This window comes from Alligator mississippiensis, chromosome 10, assembly GCF_030867095.1.
Source record: "Alligator mississippiensis isolate rAllMis1 chromosome 10, rAllMis1, whole genome shotgun sequence".
Lineage (NCBI taxonomy): Eukaryota > Metazoa > Chordata > Crocodylia > Alligatoridae > Alligator > Alligator mississippiensis.
Genome location: NC_081833.1, coordinates 62,694,630 through 62,715,127, shown reverse-complemented (window position 1 = coordinate 62,715,127; position 20,498 = coordinate 62,694,630). Strand labels below are relative to the sequence as shown.

At 40.7% G+C, this 20,498-nt stretch overlaps 1 protein-coding gene across 1 annotated transcript in view; it reads right to left on the bottom strand.

Moving 5' to 3' along the window:
- Positions 1–20,498, bottom strand: part of DYNC1LI2 (dynein cytoplasmic 1 light intermediate chain 2) — a 36,840-nt gene that overhangs the window by 3,709 nt on the left and 12,633 nt on the right. Inside the window, exons 5-12 of the mRNA XM_006269826.3 lie at positions 18,995–19,161; positions 17,092–17,185; positions 16,245–16,380; positions 15,068–15,179; positions 13,642–13,701; positions 11,818–11,859; positions 11,158–11,275; positions 8,046–8,162 (exon numbers count right to left, since the gene is read on the bottom strand). Coding sequence (XP_006269888.1) covers positions 8,046–8,162; positions 11,158–11,275; positions 11,818–11,859; positions 13,642–13,701; positions 15,068–15,179; positions 16,245–16,380; positions 17,092–17,185; positions 18,995–19,161 — 846 coding nt within the window. The remainder of the gene's footprint in view (positions 1–8,045; positions 8,163–11,157; positions 11,276–11,817; positions 11,860–13,641; positions 13,702–15,067; positions 15,180–16,244; positions 16,381–17,091; positions 17,186–18,994; positions 19,162–20,498) is intronic.

Below are 20,498 nucleotides of genomic sequence, written 5' to 3'. Positions count from 1 at the left end.
TCTGGTGTTAGTTTTACTTTTTTATGCTTTATATGAACAAGTGACAAATTTATTTGCATCTCCATTTGTAAATGGGAATCTGGAATTGCATAATACATATTAAAGCTAAAATACACAAACATTAAGATTAAAAAGCAATGCTTCTAGACAGGCCCTCAAAACAAAACTGTCTCTTCTAGAATGCTGTACAGCTTTCTCCAGTGACCTCTTACATAGCCAAAAAATTCAACAAACATCTGTTTTCCAGCTCAAGTGTATTCAAAATGTTAGGTGGATTTTTCCAGGGTACATGCTGAAAACATTAAGTAGCAAGATTTGACTTGTCAGAAATGTAAGCACTTTTTCCAAAGTGTAAAAGATGAAACCCTTTATCTTCCATTGTTGTAAAAGGTTTAGATACGAATACCCACTAAAATCTCACATTACTATCAACCACACAGGAACTGAAGCAGCTGCTCAAATTAATTTAAAAAAAAATGTCTGGTCAGTCTGGTTTGTTTCCACTTTTAATGCTAACCTAACTCAATTCCCTTGCAATACAGGAGAATGCTAAATTAAGGTGCGCATGCACGCACACGCACACATACCACTGCTCACAAACTGAATTTGGCCAAATCAAAATGTCTTGCAATGTATGATGTGAATGGCACATGAACTGGACCTGTACGTCTGCAGAACACTCCTGAACAATTCCTCCTGCAAGCTCCTTAACTCAGGGGTGGGCAATTATTTTGGGATGAGGGCCGCTTACTGAGTTTTGGCATGCCACCAAGGGCTGTATGACAGACAGTCAGGGACAGATAAATATTAATTGTCTAATTTTTTTAGGGGCCCTGTGGGCTGGACAGAATGGCCTGGCAGGCCACATCTGGCCCATGGGCTGCATTTTGCCCACCCCTGCTTTAAATGGACAAGACAGCTGCCAAATCATTCTCCACTTTGTGACTACATTGGTCACCATGTATAAAAGCATCTCTCCAACAAAAAACACAAACAAGCTTGCAAAAACAAAACCAGCCTTCCTTCCCAGGCTCAATAAAGAGGAAGTTGTGTGTTTAAAAAAAAAAAAAAGATATTTTCCATAATGCGAACAGTTCCTTGGAAGAGTTGGCTAAGGCTTCCCATTTGCCTCTTCAAGACCTTGGATGAAGCTTATAACCTCCCCTCCAAAAAAAGGAACAAGAACAGGAAACTTCAATTCCCATTTATTGTGCAAGAAAGCGCAGCCAAATCTTGCCATTCCAAAATTTCTTTACACACGGACCTTTTTTTCCCTAGTAGTCAATAAAAGAGACAAACGCACACCAAGAATCACGCACCAATGTCAGATAGCAGCTGAGAAAAGTTCATTTAAACACCAAAAGGTAACTAAGAGTGGCTACAGAGTTAACTGCAAAGGTAGAGACTGGCCAAACAGCGCCAGCCCAGGTGAGGCTGTCAAACAGCACCCAAATTTCTCCTTGGATCAACTACAATCTATAGCGTCTTTCATCACTCAAGACAGAACATGAAACTCCCACCCTTTCGAAGGTAATCCTGGTGCACTGCTTCTTCAACACAGAAAAACTTCTTTACTCAGGGGAGGCCAGTCTGAGGGGTAAAAGGAGTCTAAGAAAGCTGGCTGTACTTTAAAAGAAACCTTACTGAGGGCACAGGAACAAACCATCCCAACCTATTGGAAGACTAGCAAGTATGGCAGGAAACCAGCTTGGCTTAGTGGGGAGCTCTTCAGTGAGCCAAAACAAAAACAAATAAAAAGGAAGCTTACAAAAAGTGGAAACTTGGATAAACAACTAGGGAAGAGTATAAAGGTACTGCTCAGGCATGCAGGGATGAAATTAAGAAGGCCAATGTGCAGCTGGGGTTGCAGCTACAAAAGGATGCGAAGAAGAACAAGAAGGGTTTCTACAAGTATGTCAGCAGCAAAAGGAAGGTCAGGGAAAGTGTGGATCCTTTACTGAATGTGGGAGGCAACCTAGTGACAGAGAATGCAGAAAAGGCTGAAGTGTTCAATGCCTTTTTCACTTCAGTCTTCACAGGCAAGGTCAGCTCCCAGACTACTGCACCGGACTGCACAGTCTGGGGAGGCGGTGAGCAGCCAACAGTAGTGAAAACAGGTAAGGAACTATATAGAAAAGTTGGATGTGTACAAATCCATGGAGCCAGATGTGATGCACCCAAGGATCCTGAGGGAGCTGGCTGATGTGATTGCAGAGCACTGGCCATTACCTTTGAAAACTCATGGTGGCTGGGAAAAGTCCTGGATGACTGGGAAAGGGCAAATATAGTGCCCATCTTTAAGAAAGAGGAGGAGGATCCAGGGAACTACAGACTGGCTAGCTTCATCTCAGTCCCTGGATAGACCACGGAGCAGATTTACAAGGCATCCATTTCAAAGCCTGGAGATGATGGTGATTAGGAACAGTAAGCATGGATTCACCAAGAGCAAGTCATGCCTGACCAATCTCACTGCTTTCTATGATGAAATGACTGGCTCCGTGCATATGAGAAAAGCAGTCGACGCAACGTGCCTTGATATGAGTTAGACATGATATACCTTGATATACCTAGCCCTCCTAACCAGGAACAAGAGCTTGACCACAAATTCTCTAGGGAACTGGCAGAGGCTGCATGCTCTTGGTGCATGGTCATCATGGGTGACTTCAACCCCCCCTGACATCTCATGGGAAGAGCATTCAGCCAAATCGGATCGGTTACAAAGCTTCCTCACTTGGATTGCTGAGCTCTATTTGACTCAAGAAGTCTATGGGCTGACAAGAGGTAAGGCACTGCTAGATCTGGTACTGGCTCAGGAGGTTGGTTGTTGAGGCCCTGAGAGACTATGATCTGGCGGAAAGAAGAGTCCATGATAAGTGGTCGGTCCTTAAGGATGCAATCTTAAAAGCACAAAGGAAATCCATTCCGGCCCATAGGAAAGGTAGCAAAAGGACTGGGAGACCCCCTTGACTCAACAGGGAACTCAGAGACCTCCTGAATCTGAAAAGAGAAGCTTATAAGGAATGGAAGTCAGGAAATACCACTAAGGAGGATTCAGCACTGGCCCACACCTGTAGGGATCGAAGCAGAAAAGCCAAGGCTGAAACCAAACTCAAACTGGCTACAGGAACCAAGGACAATAAATAGTCCTTCAGATGCATGGGAAGTTGGAAAAAAAAAAAAAAGAGTAACACTCGACACTTGCTGAACCAAACTGGGCAGCTGACAACCGACACCCAAGAAAAAGCTAATCTCCTCAACGATTACTTTGCATTGGTTTTCCACCAGCCCAAGGGGATCACCCTGCCTGACAGGATGCAGGATTACCAGGGTAAAGGCTAACATATGATTATAATTGGCAAAGATCTTGTGAGGAAACAGCTTGAGAGGCTGGACATCCACAAGTCAGCTGGCCTGGACGGAATGCACCCAAGAGTGCTAAAAGAGTGGACTGACATCATAGCACAAACAATGGCAAGGATATTTGGGAACTCATGGTGCTTGGGAGAGGTTCTAAAAGACTGGAAGAAGGCCAATGTGGTGCCTATCTTCAAGAAAGGAAGGAAGGAAGATCCAGGAAACTACAAGCCAGTCAGTTTGACCTCAATCCCTGGAAAGATTTGGGGGGGGGGAAATCAATCCATCAACAACAGGGTAACAGAAGACAACATTCTGAGAGATGTCCAACATGGCTTCATTGCAGGTAGGTCTTGCCTGACAGATCTCATTTCCTTCTATGACCAGGTGATGCATCACCTGGACAGGGGAGAAGAGGTTGATGTCATATATTTAGATTTCAAAAAAGCCTTTGACTTGGTCTCCCATGATCTCCTCATGGCAAAATTGGGGAACTGCAGCCTCAACAACCTTACGATCCAATGGCTGGGGAACTGGCTCTGTGGTCAGACCCAGACGGTGATAGTCGCTGGAACTGAGTCAACATGGCACATGGTGATCAGTGGTATCCCCCAGGGCCCAATACTCACACCTGTGCTCTTTAATATATTCAGAAATTATCTGGATTTGCACGTCAGAAACGGACCGGCTAAGTTCGCAGACAACACCACATTATGTGAAAATGCAGTCATGCTACAGGATAGGCTGGTGATTCAGGCTAACCTGGACAGGCTCACAGGGTGGGTTGATCAAAACCTAACGACATTCAATACAGAGAAATGCAAGGTGCTCCACCTCAGGAGAAAGAACCTACATTATACTTATAGGCTCGGCAGTGCTACCCTCATTAGCACCATGACCAAAAGAGACTTGGGGGTCATGATAGATCACAAGATGAATATGAGCCACAAATGCGATACCGCTGCTGGCAAAGCAAATAAAACTCTGGCTTGCGTCTACCGATGCATCTAAAACAAGACCTGAGAAGTAATTTTCCCGCTTTATGTGGCCTTCGTGAGGCCACAGCTGGAGTACTGCATCCAATTCTAGGCTCTGGACTTTACAGCACACAGCAAGACACAGAGAAGCTTGAGAGAGTCCAGGGGAGAGCCACGTGCATGATTAGATGTCAAGCGAACAGGACTTATGAGAAGAGGCATGGGACTTTTCATCCCGGAAAAGAGAAGGCTCAGGGATGACTTGGTAGCAGCCTATAAGTATATAAGGGGTGTACATCAGGAACTAGGAGAATGTCTGTTCACCAGAGCACCCCAAAGGAAGACATGTGTAACGGTCACAAACTATTAGAAGACCATTTTGGATGGGACATAAGGAAAAACTTCTTTACCATCCAAGCTTACAGAGTCTAGAATAGACTCCCCCCAGAATTGGTGCAAGAAGAAATGCCTGGATGTTTATCTTGCTGGGGTCATCTGACCCTGGTTGACTTCCTGCCCTACCTGATGATCTCACAAGGTCCTGTCAAGCCCCAACGTCTATGAAATCTATGATTTTAGCAAGGCCATTGATACAGTCTCCCACAACATTCTCGCAAGCAAGCTAAGGAAGTATGGGTTGAATGAAAGGACTTTAAGCTGGTTAGAAAACTGGCTGGATCATCAGGCTCAAAGGGTTGTCAATGGCTTGATGTCTAGCTGGCAGCCGGTATCAAGTAGTGGTTGGTGTTGGGGCTGGTTTTGTTCAATATCTTCATCAATGACCTGGAAGATGGAATGGAGTGCACTCGCAGCAAATCTGGAGATGACATCAAGCTGGGGGGAGTAGTAGGTAAATATGTTAGAGGGTAGGGCTAGTATTCAGAGAGACCTTGACAAATTGGAGGATTGGACCAAAAGAAAATCTCAGGGGGGTCAATAAGGACAAGTGCAAAGTCCTGCACTTAGGACAGAACAATCCCATGCACCAGTACAGGCTGGGGGTGACTGGCTAAGCAGCAGCTGTACAGAAAATGACCTGGGGGGTTACAGTGGACAAGCAGCTAAATATGAGCCAGCAGTGTGCCCTTGTTGCGAAGGTTAACAGCATACTGGACTGCATGAGTAGGAGCATTGCCAGAAGATTGAGGGAAGTGATTATTTCCCTCTATTGAGCAGTAGTGAGGTCACATCTGGAGTAATGTGTCCAGGTTTGGGCCCCCCCATTTCAAAAAGGATGTGGACAAATTGGAGAGAGTCCAGTGGAGAGCAATGAAACACATGACTTCTGAAAAGAGGCTGAGGGAATTGGGCTCGTTTAATCTGCAGAGGAGACAGAGGGGATTTAACTGCAGCCTCCAACTGCCTGAGGGGTGGCTGCAAAGAGGATGGAGCTGGACTGTTCTCAGTGGTGGCAGATGACAAAACAAGAAGCAATCGTCTCAAGCTGCAGCAAGGGAAATTTAGGGTAGATATTAAGAAAACAAATCTCTCAGAAGGAACGTAGTAAAACACTGGAACAGGTTACATATGGAGGTTATGGAATCTGCATCCTTGGAGGTTTTTAAGACCTGCCTACACAAAACCTTGGCTGGGATGATCTAGTTGGGAATGGTCCTGCTTTGGGCAGGGGATGATGGACTAGATGACCTCCTGAGGTCATCCCTTCCAAGCCTAATTTTCTATGATTATAAGTAATCTTACTAACTAGATACTGTAAAAGTGTTCCTACTTTCAGAAGGCTCTCTTATTAAAAATTAGGTTCCCTTAAAAAGTTTAAGATGGGCACCTGAAAATCAGTCAAGAACATTTTAGTGTATGAAAACTTGCTGTAAGCATCTTACCAGAATTAAGTATCATTTTAAAAATATGCTCCTCAATGATTAATCCTTTCAAATCTCTTGTAATATCTGTAGTTCTTTTACTGGCTCTCCAGCATCACTGGTTTCCACCCCAAGCTTTTTCAAATTTCTATGTTATTAGGAACCCTTAATATAGCTTGAAAGTCCAATCAGTGTTGTTTGAAAAGACCTATCAAGAGAATCACAAGTCTGGAAACAAGAAAGGATTTTATTTATGATGGAAAGTCCATTGTACCATTGTCAGAAGTCACAGGATGACCATGAGCCATAAAGGCGGCAAATACAACCCAAGGCTGTTATCAAGGGAGATATGTCCAATAGTATCAATACCACCACATACAAGGCCATGGCAAATATCTCATCTGGAATACTGTATAGAATTTAGGTCACTCATGGCCAAGATAAGCAAGCTCAAACTGGAGCACATGAAAGAGAGGGGCTGCTAGGAACAATTAGGGAAACAGTCTATCATGGTGGTTCCCAAACTGTGGGTACAGGTATGTGGAAAACCTGTCAGTGCTACACGTTAACAAATTTATTATAATTACTTTATATGACAAAAATGTGCTGGTGGTACTTAAGGTTGTATCAATTTAAATTGGTGGTGCACAATCTGTCAGAGCTTGGGAACCGCTGGTCTATCATGCAGGAAGAGGCTACATGAAGTTAGTCAGTCTTCTCTGGAAAAAAAAAAGTGAAGGCGGAGGGCCACAACTACTCCCTGGATGTATTTATAGAGTGCAACACCAAAACAAAAGACAATCTGATCTAAATGGGGGAGGAGGGGACGAAGGTGTCAAATTAATTTAGGCTGGAATTTAAGAGTTCCTAGGAACCACTGAGTAGTGAGAAAAAGTCTTCTGAACAGAAGCGAACCAGAATAGATAGCCTAAGCAAGTCCCAAACAGGACTGTATCAAAGTAGGTCTGTTCCAGTAATTTATTTCTCTTAAAAAGAATGTTTCCCAGTATTTAAGCCTGTGGTTCTAGCACTACAGCACAATAATGACTAAGTTAAGAAATCTGAAAATAGAAATAAGGCATGGATTTCTTCACTGAATAACTGACAGTTTTGAAAGTAAGTACGAGCCTGATTCCAATAGAAAAAGGGAGAAAGAAAACCAATAGCAAACATGATAAAGGAGACAAAGCACCAGTCCTGACAGCTAATTTTGTCAGCTGTATATTCTGGGTGAATTGTTGTACAATAAACACTAGGCATTAGAAAGTCAAATTCAGTCATTTAAGTTGCAGGTGGAAAAATTCTAGATACTTCCTTTTCTCTTTCTTAGTCTATAATTGGTTATTTATGGAAGGTTTATCTCCCCTGTGATGGTGCCACTACCAGATACAATTGAGTCCTTTGACCAAGGCTACCCATTGCTTCTGATGGCAGTGAATACTGAGATGACCAAGTTGTTGCATCAAGTATTTAAATAGTTAAAATATGAATTCCAGAGAGATTTCAGCTATTTCATTAGAAACAGCAGCCCAAAACAAATAAGCCGAATTCCTTCCTTTTAACTACGTGGTGGCCAAGTGCCAGATAAGAAGAGAATTTGGAAATAAAATACCCTAACTACTAAGTAGATTAACACCTTCTGCATGCATACAAGTCAAAGCTCAGTGCTTTTTATTTCCCAGTAGTGCAACTTCAATTAAAAGGGTCAAATAACAACAGGTTTAACTGAAGCCTGAGAGTCTGCAAAACTTCAAAAGGCTTTATAGTTTGGCTCTGAATCACATCTGTCAAGCTTTGCTAGTTGACTAGCTTAAAATGATAAACATTCATTTGCATATGGTTCAAGTCAAACACAAACTGCAAAATATTCTGCAACACCCCAGGTTTTCAATACCTGATTTTTTGGCTGTGCTTTGCCCTCCTCCAGCTCCAGGACTCCCAGGAGAACCAGTCTTTTTACTCAACAGACTGTTAAAGAAGCTAGCCAATACGCCTTCACTTGCAGCATTATCTAAACAAAAAAAAAATACACATTACTCAGATAGAAACAGGATGTCAGGCTACAGACATTTTTGGATTCAAGATGGAAACCTAAGAGTTGAAAAAACACATTATTTCCGTCTCTGACAAACATAGCAGCCAAAAGAAAAAAAAATATTACATTTGGGAAAAATCTCTTCTATTCGACTCAATGCTAGAGTAGTAAATGCCACTGCCCCCTCATCCAACTTCTGTAAGCCCAGGGACAAGGCAGTGTGAAGAGACTGAAATACACCAACACCAAAGGCAGCTCACAGTGTAGAGAAAGACATCTTATAGTGCCTTGCTTCCCCTGAGTTGTACTTCCTAGGCTGAGCTTCACAGAGGTGTTTCTCAGAATTTCATCCTGAGTCTACAACATGGTTTTAGGTTTTACTACAGAATGGTAACTGTACACATGCCAAGTTTGCTTACATATTTATTACAAATTAGCTGTTATAGTATTTCTGAAACACGTAGGTATTCAACCCAATTTTAGAATAAGATTGAATTTTTATTATAGGAACTGGTGTGTTGAAATCTATAAACAGCATGTATATCTTGAAAACTACAGCTATTCTAGCATTAGAAAAATTAATTACAGCTCTACTGTGTAGCTGTTGAAAAACAGAGCAAATCCTTTGAATTCCCCCTTGCAAGACAAAACGCAAGCAAATAAGCACTATGTTACCAAGTTCTCAAAGTAAGTAAAGCACTATTACAGTAGCAAGACAGGTATTTAGAACTCTCCCCCCAATATAAAAATACAAAGATATTCAATAATATGTTAGCCTGACAAGTGCTGAATTGGTTAAATTGAAGCTTAGGGCCAGGGCGACCTGCGGGGGTTAATTTAACTAGCTTAGCATGCCAAGCAACATCTACAGCAAGCCATTAAACATGGCTAGCTGGCACATGTTAATCTATACATGCTAATATCACATGTTTATCCTCTAGTCTGGAGGAATCTTAACTCAAGTTTTAATTCGCACCTTTTGTTACTCTTTCAGTAAAAGTTTGTGCAGACACTTCTACCTCATTTCTATTGTGCTGAGGTTCATAAAAACAGACCAATTTAAAATCAAAACAGGACCCTAAGCCAAAGAAAGAATGCTGACACAGACTTGAACTGAAGAGCAGCAAGGCATTTTAATTCAAACTAATTCATTTTTAACAGAGATGTGTGTGAACAAGGTTTTTGTTTGTATGAATTTAGCTTCTGCCTGGGAATGTTTCTTTCAGGCACTTTGCCCAAATTCTGCCATCTTTAAGTTAAAAAAAAAACAAACAAAAAACTGAACAAACAAAAACTTATCTCAGGCAACTATAGCTATTTCACGTTATAGCTGATCCTTTCACTGGGAGGCCTGAAAGCTCACAAATATTTAAAAAAAACAGAAGGCAACTGCAAATGTCTACCTAATCTGTTAATAAATAAAATATTAAAAGTGTTTTCCTTCTCCATTATACTTATCTCAGTTATACAGAGGAGAGCAATGTCCAAGACAACTGCTACTCTTAGTTTGGGTACATGCTTTCAGGACTCAGATGCAAGAAAATATAGTGTTCAATACACTCTTTCTTCAACTGCTGTGGCTGCTACAAAAAGGTTTCTGGAGCACACGCAAGACCCAAAGGTGTTGAATATGAATCAGCATAGAGCTATTTTGAGTGAGAAGACAGAACCCAGGCATACTGCAGTGGGATATGCCTTGGAAGCAGGTCAGTAGCCACCCCAACAGGAGCAATCCATATATTTAAGTATGTAACCATCAGCATAATTAGGGCGGGAGAAGCAGAGCACTAGCCCTGGGGACTGACTCAGAGAGGATGCCAGTAGTGCCCCTCCAGTCAGGCATCTTTGCTATGAAAAGGACAGCCCTGTGCTGTTGGCAGCCATAGGAGTTAGGCAACACAGCTCCATACCCAGTAGCCATCAGCATAGTTGCCCCAACCTTAGGCTCTTTAAAAGTGCTTGCTACACCTCTATGTGCAATTAACAGCACGTACACACACTCTCCTAGGAGAAACTCTCCTGGGAATGATCTAACCCTGGTTGGTCCTAGGTTACTTTTATCTTGCAGTGGCCATTTTACTTTAGGAGGAAAAGCCTGAACATCTGTACACTAACAAAGAGCTGCAACTCTCCCAAGAGAATCTGAATGTCTGTACAAAGCCTTAGACTGGTGATGAGGAACACCCCTACCTTCATCACTCAAAGGGTGGGGGGAAGCCAGCCACTAATTAGCACATCAGCCCAAAATAATTGAAACTTTATCTTATTAGGAATATTTTAAAACACTAAGCTACTTGAAGCACTATGGGCACCAATACCTATGGCACTGCTACAGAAAAAAGGTGTCAATCAAGCTGAAAGTTAGGTACAAGACCAAAGAAACTGAGGGAAAAACAAAATATGGGGGAAGGGGCTAGCAGGGAGGGAATGGGAGAGAAAACTGAAGAAGGTTTCACATTCTAACTATCCAACTGGCTGAGAGCCTTGTTTTAGGTAACGCCTAGTACAGTGGTTCTCAAACTTTATTTTTTTGAGGACCACTTGAAAATTGCTGAGGGTCTCAGCAGACCACTTAATAAGCCTTTTTTGTTCTACAAATCAAAGCACATGACTCATATTTTAACATCAGTAGTCTTACCTTACAAGTACAGATATTCTCAATTGTTCTGCAAGCTTGAGGACCACCTGAATGGAGCTCGCAGACCAGACCACAGTTTGAGAACCTCTGTCCTAGTAGCTCAGTGTTTAAAACTTTGACTGTATTGGCAAAAGTAAAAGTCTACTTCAAGATGACAAGTGTCTTGACAATCAAGGTCCAAAACTAAGGCTCTATCACCATTCACTGTCACACAGAGCTCAAACAGAAGGATTACTGAGTAAACATCACATTTTTTCTGTGTAGGAAGAATCAACTATTTCATTTTTAAGAGGCTAATAAGATGCATGACAAAATATGAACGCAAATGCATACTTTTAATATTTGGATCTGGTTTCTTAACTGATGTTATCGGCGAGGCACTGGGTACGTTGGCAGGGCCAGATCTGCCTTGGGTTCTTGGGGATCCTGCAGGTCCTCGTGCAGGAGATTCCTTAAATAAAATGGTCCAAATAATAAAAATAAGTGAAGGGAAAAAACCCAAAACATCCCCACTAACAGATTAATGTATTCCAAGTAGAGTTAAGAAAAGTTATTAAATACAAGCCACCTTTTAAAAATCCCACCTATTTTTACCTTTACATTTATGAATTAATGTGTATACACTTGCATTGAAAAAAAATTCAGCTGTGGGGAGAGTGGTATAGCACTGGCAGAGGATAATCACAGCACATTTTCAATTCACCTGATCAGTTTTTGAATAATTTTATGCTGTTTTCACAACCAATTACATCTGAATCCCTATGGGTACGTTATAATCTGTTGGGCTCCATTAAATTTGATTTTGTAGTTACATTTATGAACATTACACCTACCCCACACTTAATGCGCTGTAAGGGTGGGTTTATTTTCAATATTCCATTCATATAATAGATTCTCAAGAACCTTGTTTAGAAATTTTATAAATGGCTTCCCAGAGTAGAAAAAAAAAAACCTGCCCCACCTTTTTTGAGAGATTATGGAATATGTACTTACTGATGCTCTTGTAGGTGTAGCTGGCTGCTTGGCAAGGTAAGACTGCAAAGAGGACACAGTGATTTGTCAAAATATTTCAGCAAACTAAGTAGTAATTAGCTGATAGACCACGAGCTGCTTTCGACTATTAATGCAAAAGCACCTGACATTTCCAAATTTTGCCAGGAGAGGGCACTACAAGAATTAAATGCTATGTAATAAACATACACGATTTTGCTTTTACAGCTCAATCACAGCAGCTCCAAGCTTAGAACGCCACTTGATGACAACCACCCATACATAACAACATGAATATGTCTGCATTTTTGTACTATAATATTACTTGTATGTATACTTAATAGGTAGCATATCCAAAACTGGCACAGTTCAAACCAAACACCTGGAAAGTTCCTGCCACAGCATTTGCTTACAATTTAAAACCTTATTGTTAAGACGTTGCAATGGAAAAGTTGTCTTGTGCACTTTCAACATATTAAGGGTGGCATCTCTTTGGAGTCAAATTTCAAACATTCTACTTCTGCTGGATGATGTAAAATGTTTCTGCTCTCCACACTGATCCAGTTTATTTTGCCTTCAATGCTGTATGCATTTGTTTGTACATTGGTCTGGTACTTGAATACATCAAGTAAAAAAAAATAAATAAATAAAAAATGGTGTCACCCCCCATGTTCTCAACCAAGTCTCTTAGGCTAAGTACAGATGGTCAAAAAGCCTAAAGCTGAATTGATTCAATCTTTGCAGGTTTCTCTAAACTGCATAGATTGAACCAATAAGCAAGTGAACTAGTGTTCACTTACGAACAGTCAAGGCAAGCCTGTCCCTTGCAATGGCCCATACCAGTAGCTACAGGCACTAGAGGACACCTCCCAGCCTGCTGGGAATCAGGCGATTCCCCCAGCCACACCCTCTCTTCAGCCTCCAGGCTGGCTGAGATGGCAGGGGAGGGAAGGGAGAAGGTACCCCTTTGGCCTGGCATGAGACTCCCAGCCAGGAGCAGCTCCTCACACCTCCCCCATCCTTAGGCAGCCAGAGAAGTAATAGTGCTCCAGCTAGGGAACAGAGAGGTGGGGATGACCCTGCTCCACTGGAGCAGACAGCACAGCCCAGGGCTCCAAAGCCTCCTGGGATACTGGGGAACTGCGAGTTAAACTTGAACCTGGAGGGGATCTGGGACATAACCCAGTTTGACCTAAATCAGTTAAGTCTGATACTACATCCAACTAGGTTTATCTTAAACCAGTTTCAGCCATTTTAAAGCAGTTTAAGTGCACTGAATTTCTGTTCTGTTACAGGTTTAAACTAGTTTATGTGCAACTTCTGTCCCTAGCCTTAAAGAAGGTACACCTGACATTTTTAGCTATTGGCAAACTGCAAAGGATTAGAGCATTTTGTCTCAGAGGTCACAAACACACCTTTTCCAATTTGAATACCCGTAGCTAAGCAACTGCGTCCATACTTCAGCACCAAGAAGTGGTCCTATTCAGAAGAACTGGACACCTGTAGTTCCTCCTAAATTCTCAAAAGCCCTCATGCAGGTAAGCATTCAGATTTGAAAATTCTAGCCATACTTTTTTTTAATTTTTATATATATATATATATATATATACACACACACACACACACACACACACACACACACACAATTAGAATACAGAAGTAGAACACTATTCAACTTAATATTGTACCTTTTCATTCCATGCAAATGAAAACAAGTATTAACCCAAGTTTCACACAACATGAAACATTTGAAGTGAAGCTGTTTATTTAAGTTTACTGTTTATTTAAATAATCTTATTTCAATAACTTTGATTTTCATGTTCTTACCTGCTGCTTCATAAGAAACACTTGTTCATCTTCTGCTGCCAACTCTTTATCATGGACTAACTGTTGAACAACACAGTTCTCTTTAGAAATCGGTCACCCAAATTGTACATGATTATAACAGCAGCTCCAAAAAAAAGAAAGAGAACTTCACTTTTCTACCCATTACTTTACTTCCTTTGTTACATCCAATCCATATTTTGTGCCCAAACCAGGTGGAAAATTGAAGTCTACTACTGGGCAGCAAGTCTGCTATGTTCTTAATCTGTGGCTTTCAGGAGTGACATAGTAGTTGCCCATAAGGATGTACAAGAGCAAAAGAAGAAACAGCATCCCTCTACCAGCTATTAAGGACAAATTGTGACAACAGGATTTGTTAGTGTCACCATGTGGATTTCAAAAACATACATTATTAACTCATGTTTTTTCTTCAGTTTAAAAATATTTTTTACAGCTCTCCAAGGCAGAACTAGCCGCCAAGTGCTGCATTTTTCGACAGACACTTATTTTCTTCCAGTTTAATTTGGGAACGTTCCAGATAATTTAACTAATTAACAGCTGCACAGCTCCTATTCATTCAGCATCTCTGCTGCATTTGTATCTCACCCTTGCTTGGATGCACAACCAAAAAGTCAATCAACACATGTCTGTCACTAAACAATTACCACACAGGATGCTCTCTACCTAACAGGAAATTGCTAGTAGAGTACTATACTATTTACTTTGGCACCAGTGGAGAAGGCCCAATCCCTTTTCCTGTTCCTACTTAAGGTGTGCAGATGACCCTCTCTCACCCACCACCCCAGATATTCAAGGAATTGCAAATCTGGCCTAGAATACCATTTAATTTTTTTGTACATTATCTGCCCTATACCTAAGCCCAGAGAAAGTTTTCTATCTGTTATGTGCCTACTGCCCAACAATTAGAAGTCCAGAGACTTTACAAGTGTTTGCACTTCAGCTATGTTTCACTCTTTCTTTTACAAGAACTTTGGAGTACAACGTATATTTTTATATTTAATTTATTCTCCTCTAAAATTTGCCCTTCTATTGAACTCAATAAGACACAATTCTGATGCAATCTGCATGTCATACATTACAGAAAAATATTTTCAGAAGTGTTAGGGTTTTTGTGCCATATAAACAATAGATTTGAATTTAAGGCTTTAAATAAAAATACTTTCAGGTGTATTTTCGTTGATGAAAAAGTAATCTGGAGAGTAAAAACAAATCTCTAGAGTATTAGAGAATAGAAACAAGTTAAAATGCTTCTGAAATACTTTTTAACTAAATGTTGAAATTTCTAAGTGCTCTACAAGCTGAAGCTTCTTGTTATTAATAGCCACTAGCTATTTAGTTTGCTATCCAAGCAAATTAAAATGGTTTATGCCTTCTTGACACTGAAATTATATTTTTAACTCGTATGTACCTTTCTTACTGGAGGCTTTACAACAAAGTCTTCATATGTGTCTTCTGGTTTTACTGTTGTGAAGTTTTCATGCAAAATGGCAATTTTCTTTTCGTTGTCCCAACCAGCAGGTCTTAAAGGAGAAACAAAAAAAGTTTAGGGAAACATTAGCCTTCTCAAAACACAACATACTTTTAGCACAGAGAAAATAAGGTAATAAATCTATGATGTCACACAACACCCTTCTATTAATTTAAGTTAAAAGGATGTTACAGGTATTATTGCCCATATAAAGAAACCCAGAGCTATTACACTGCCTTTGGTAAGGAATAGGAGGTGACCCAGATGTTATAACACAGCAATAATGAGCCACAGATGTACTAAATGAGCGCAAATATTTTTCTTAAAATCCAGATAAGTACTTTACAAGTAAACCTACCAAGACTGAAGAGAAAAATCACTATAAGTTATCATAAAAATAAAGGATTCAGAACAGAGGGAACTTCATTCAGAATGGGACATCTAAAAAACCTATTTCAAACTTCCTTCCAGATTGCTGAAATACGACCACATGTAAACAGAGTGAATTTTCACAGTGACGTGAACATTAGATAATTTGAAATATGCTTGTAGTTAAAACCTCCTTTTCTATTAGTTGTCTTTAGCCTTGTTTATAAGAGGCCAGAGTACTTTAAATGAATGCAAACTTTTACTGCTCCATCAAGGATGGTATTGTGAAGTGAGATTGTGAAGGGAGGTGGTCCTCGCCCCTACCTTGGGCAAATTCAAGAGGAGGTTGGACGATCACCTGTCTGGGGTCTTGTGAACCCAGCATTCATTCCTGCCTGTGGCAGGGGGTCAGGGTAGATGATCTGTTCAGGTCCCTCCTCACCCTAGCTACTATGAAACTATGAGATTTCCAAGCAGATTTAAATTTCACAGAATAAGCCAGCTGACTGACTAAACAAAAATCCCTCTTGATCTAATTAAGAAATGCATGTTTTAAAGAGAACTTTCTGTCTGCTTCAAAGAGTTTATGATCTGTGCAGAATAGTTGACTTTCAAATGTCCTATTTATATGCACTAAATAGCTCAAGGCACGAGAGTCACTTGGATGTGTAGAAGGAAGTAAAACATTTCTGGAATAACTGTTCCTTTAGAAACAGTTACAAGTTGGTGATGCAAGCAAGATACTTACATAAAAACTGCATCCTTTTCTACCACTAAGGCAGGCATGGTAAACTGAAAGCCATACGTTTTATGTACAATGTACTTATACAACAAGTCAAGGTTCTTTTCTTCCTTAACTGATGTATAAATCAAGGCAGCACCATCTAATCACTTCTTTTAAGGAAAGTTAGGAAGTGTAAGTATTTAAACATTAAATACAAACCAAAATAACCTTCAAATAATGTAACCAAAGTGACATTTTCAAAAGCAGGGAGCTTAAAGAGGAACACCCAGTATGCCTATTTTTAAGGGTCAATTGCATCAAAAGAACCCTAACAAGCATTCAGCACTTTTTGTGGAGCTGGTGGGACAGGGAGGGAGCTGCTGCTGATCATGTTGGTTAAGCAGATACAAGATGCAGGCCCTCAGTCTTGAGACACCCAGTTTTGAAACCATCTACCCACACTAAGTACTTTCTCCTGCTTTTGTAAATTTCCTGTCTTTTACTGTAAGCCACCCTGAGCCTTTCTGGGGGAAGGGTGGCATTATACATCTAATAAATAAATATCAGAAGGGTCTTACACACTGGCTGAAGTTTTCAAATAGAAACTCAGGCTCCGGGAGAAATTTTAAAAATGTATCACATTTCTGAGTCCTTTACCAAAACTCTAAATCAAACGTGTAACTTCAGAAAAAAGGAAATTTAACTAAGTCCCTTGTGCTTTCGTAACTACACTGCAAATGCTACGCATTAAATCGCTAGATACTAAAGGCTAGTTTTTTAGATGTAATTTCTACTTAGGGCATTTTACTTCTCTCATGTAAGTCTTGATAAATATATCCCCCATCTCTCTCGGCAGATCAGAAAAGGATACACTGTAAGCAGAATCTACGAATGTGTGACTGAATGAAGTCAAAGTGTTCTTCTCTGTAGTCATGTTCCTTTTCAAGCACGCTCACTGCATCACACTGGGAAAAAAAAACAAACATTTAGATACCGGCACATAAGCCAGTTTCCAGGCTCATTCTCTGACCTTCCCTTTGCCTTAATAATCACTATTACAGCCGTCTGTTTGGGAGACTCCACTAGTTACAGCAATGGATAAAATACGTAGTGTTCATAGTAATTAAAAGACAGACAATCTCATTCAGATTTCTATTACTGAAAGAAAAAAAAAAAAAGATATTGAGTTGATGTCAAAAGCCTATTTTCTTAAACTATTTTCATTAAACCATTAATTGCTAAATACCTCCCCTTTAAAAAGGCACTTCAGAGCAAAGAAAGTTTATATATCCTGAAAAAGACAAGTCCCAACCAAAAAGCCATATGAAAGTACTTCTCCCACCTAAGTCTTTCTGTATTCTGTCATGTATACTGCTGTCATCCATAGACTAGTTGCACACAGAAAGATACCAAACAAGTAAAACTGGACTGAGAAATGTCACCTTTGTTTGTGTGCTTCAGTAACACTTACTGAACTCAAATAACTTAAATGTATTTGGGAGAAAAAGATGTTTGCAAAATATTTATCATCTTCCCACTTTTAGTTTAAAATATTCATGTCATAAACCTCCAATCAGTCTTTCGACATAACTAGAAATACCAGGCTTGTCATACTTGATCCTTGTATACCACAATACATTTTAAAAATTTAAAATCAAGACTTGTTTAGTTAGCTCATCACAAAAAACTGAGAAGAGAAAGCCATTTCTCCCCACTTTGAGAGTACTGTTTAGATAACAGAGAATATAAATCCTGGTTTGGGGCAGTGTTTCTCCACCTTTTAAGTAGCAAGTACCCCCTAAATTCTGAAAATTTTAGTAAGTACCACAATACTCAATTTTCCAGGGGATTTTATATTTACAGACTAATGTGTGCCATATGCTGGAAGACGGGCTGTGTATATAAGGCTGTGATATGACAGATGTCTGATCTGGTGTGGGTAGGGTTGCCACCTTTTACACCAGGGGTGCACAATTCATGTATGTACCTGGGCTAGAGGTAATGTTGGCCAAAGCTAGGAGGGTCGAACCCAGTGCCCCATAAAGCATGGCACACCAAATTATCACTGAGGAATTTAATTTTTTTTAACCACACCAATTTTTTTGCCATAGTTTTGAGGGGAGTAAGGGGCAAGAGAGAAGAAAAGAGGGCAAGAGTGTTGGGGTACCCACGTACCCCCTGCCTGTGTCTCACATACCCCAAAGGGTACATGTACCACAGGTTGAGAAAGTCTGGTTTAGGGAAAGCAGTTGCAAAGGCAGATTCAGAGGGGGTGCACTGGCACAGTTGCACCCACTGTTCAGAAGGCACTGAGGACGTCTTTATAGTCCCCCAATTTTCCCACTTCCCCTGCCCTCAACTCAGCAGGACATCCCCTCCCCGACCCAGGACTGCCACTATCCCTAATGTCTCCAGCTGCCCTGGGGTGGGGGAGCTCCAGAGCCACTCCCACCCTACTCCAGGGAGGCTGTGCAGGGAGTCTGGGCTCAGTCCAGGACAGCAGCTGCAGGCAGGCTCCCCCTCCATGCCCAGTCCCCCAAGTGCTCCCTGTCAGCTTGGGAGCAGGCACAGGGAAGGGGGCCCTGCCCACCACAACCACTGTCCCCAGCTGAGTCTCGGCTCCCTATGTAGGCCAGCTGGATTGGGGCAGGGGCTATTCCAGAGCCATCCCTGCAGCACTGGTTCCTGTCCCCCCTACCTTTACAAAATCCCAGGTCCACCCATGAACAATGAGTTTAGGGCTTTATATGTGAAGTTCTCAAGTACAAGCTCACCTTTGTGCAAACCACCAGCACAGGAATACCAAGGTTGTGAGTCAGGACATTTTCTCCAAGTGGCAGAGTAACATTTTCATCATCTTGACCAGATGAAGGACCTCTTCTCTGTGGTGATCCCTGGAAGCCTTCTTCAGGTTCCACATACTCCTGGAACTCCTTTATAACTACAAAAGGAGACATATGGTTTAAACTAGGACAATCATCAGTTTTTGCAATAAAGTAAAAAGTAACACTTTATATATCTACAACTAACTTGGATGTCTCAACTACACATCAGCATCTCACTTGGTTAAACAGAGAGGGAGAGACACGTACAACGCGTCTGATCTTGCTTGGACTGAAGTCTGTGGCAGTATTATACAAGTCTGTGGTAGTATTATTATAATCCATCCGTTATTATTATGGTGCTCTACAATGCAGAGCATGCAAGGAAACAAGCACTGTCATTCTGTTTAATCAAAATAGTTTTACATTATGAAAAAGTGATATTCTCTCGATTTAAGGCAGTGGAGCTTTCCATGTGCAAAGCAAGCAGTGCCACCACAATGTACTCCTCTGGTCTTGAAACATCAAGGAAAGAGAGAGAGAAAAAAAAAAATTAGGTTTGCATACTTAAACAACCAAAGAACCTGTGGTTAGTTTCAATATTTTCAGAAATTGTATCATAAAGAATTTAACTTGCAGCTCAGTACTTCCACATGATCCTTCTTTAGTATTTACAGTTAGAATCAATTAATATAAAAATCTATTGGTGCTAAAACCAAAAATTAGTCTGACTCGATCCTCAAAACTGGGAACAGCTCAGAAACTTTAAGATTGTTAATCTAAAATTCTAGTGCATAATATTTAAAAGCAAATGATATGCATAACTAGGTAGACAACTCACTTCTAATGTGATGTTTAGACAGCCTCCCTGATCAAAATATTCTCTCCCCAGAAGTAAAAAACACAAAAAAACCCACACCAAAACTGTGGTTCGGAAATGAAACTTACCCATTAAATTCAACGCATGGTAGATTTATTGCAACCAGGAAAAAACAAAGTAAATCTACGAGCTAAATAAAGTACTACTAAAAACCAAAAAATGTGGTGTTTAGGTGCACAATACAGGAAGGATGAAAAAGTATTGTTCTGGTCGTTCAGATGAACATACACAATTCAGCCACTCACTTTCAGGCTTCTCTTCATATAATCCAATGCAATACACAGAAAAGCAGGGCTGTTGCTTGTACTTGCTATCTGCCTACAGAAGATTACCTTGTAACTCCATGGAAACTGCTGCTTGGCCATACTCTTGGTATATAAACCTGTTCCAGAGTGTAAATAAGTGAAAAGCCCACTCCAGCCTTACAAACCAATACAATACTAGTTATTTCGAGTTTTGTGGCCTCTTATAGGAAAACAAATGCCATCTGCATATCAATGCACAGATGTATCCAACACCCTTTATGATGTGCAGGTGAAGTTAAAATTATCTGGAAAAAGATCCAGGTGCACAGAG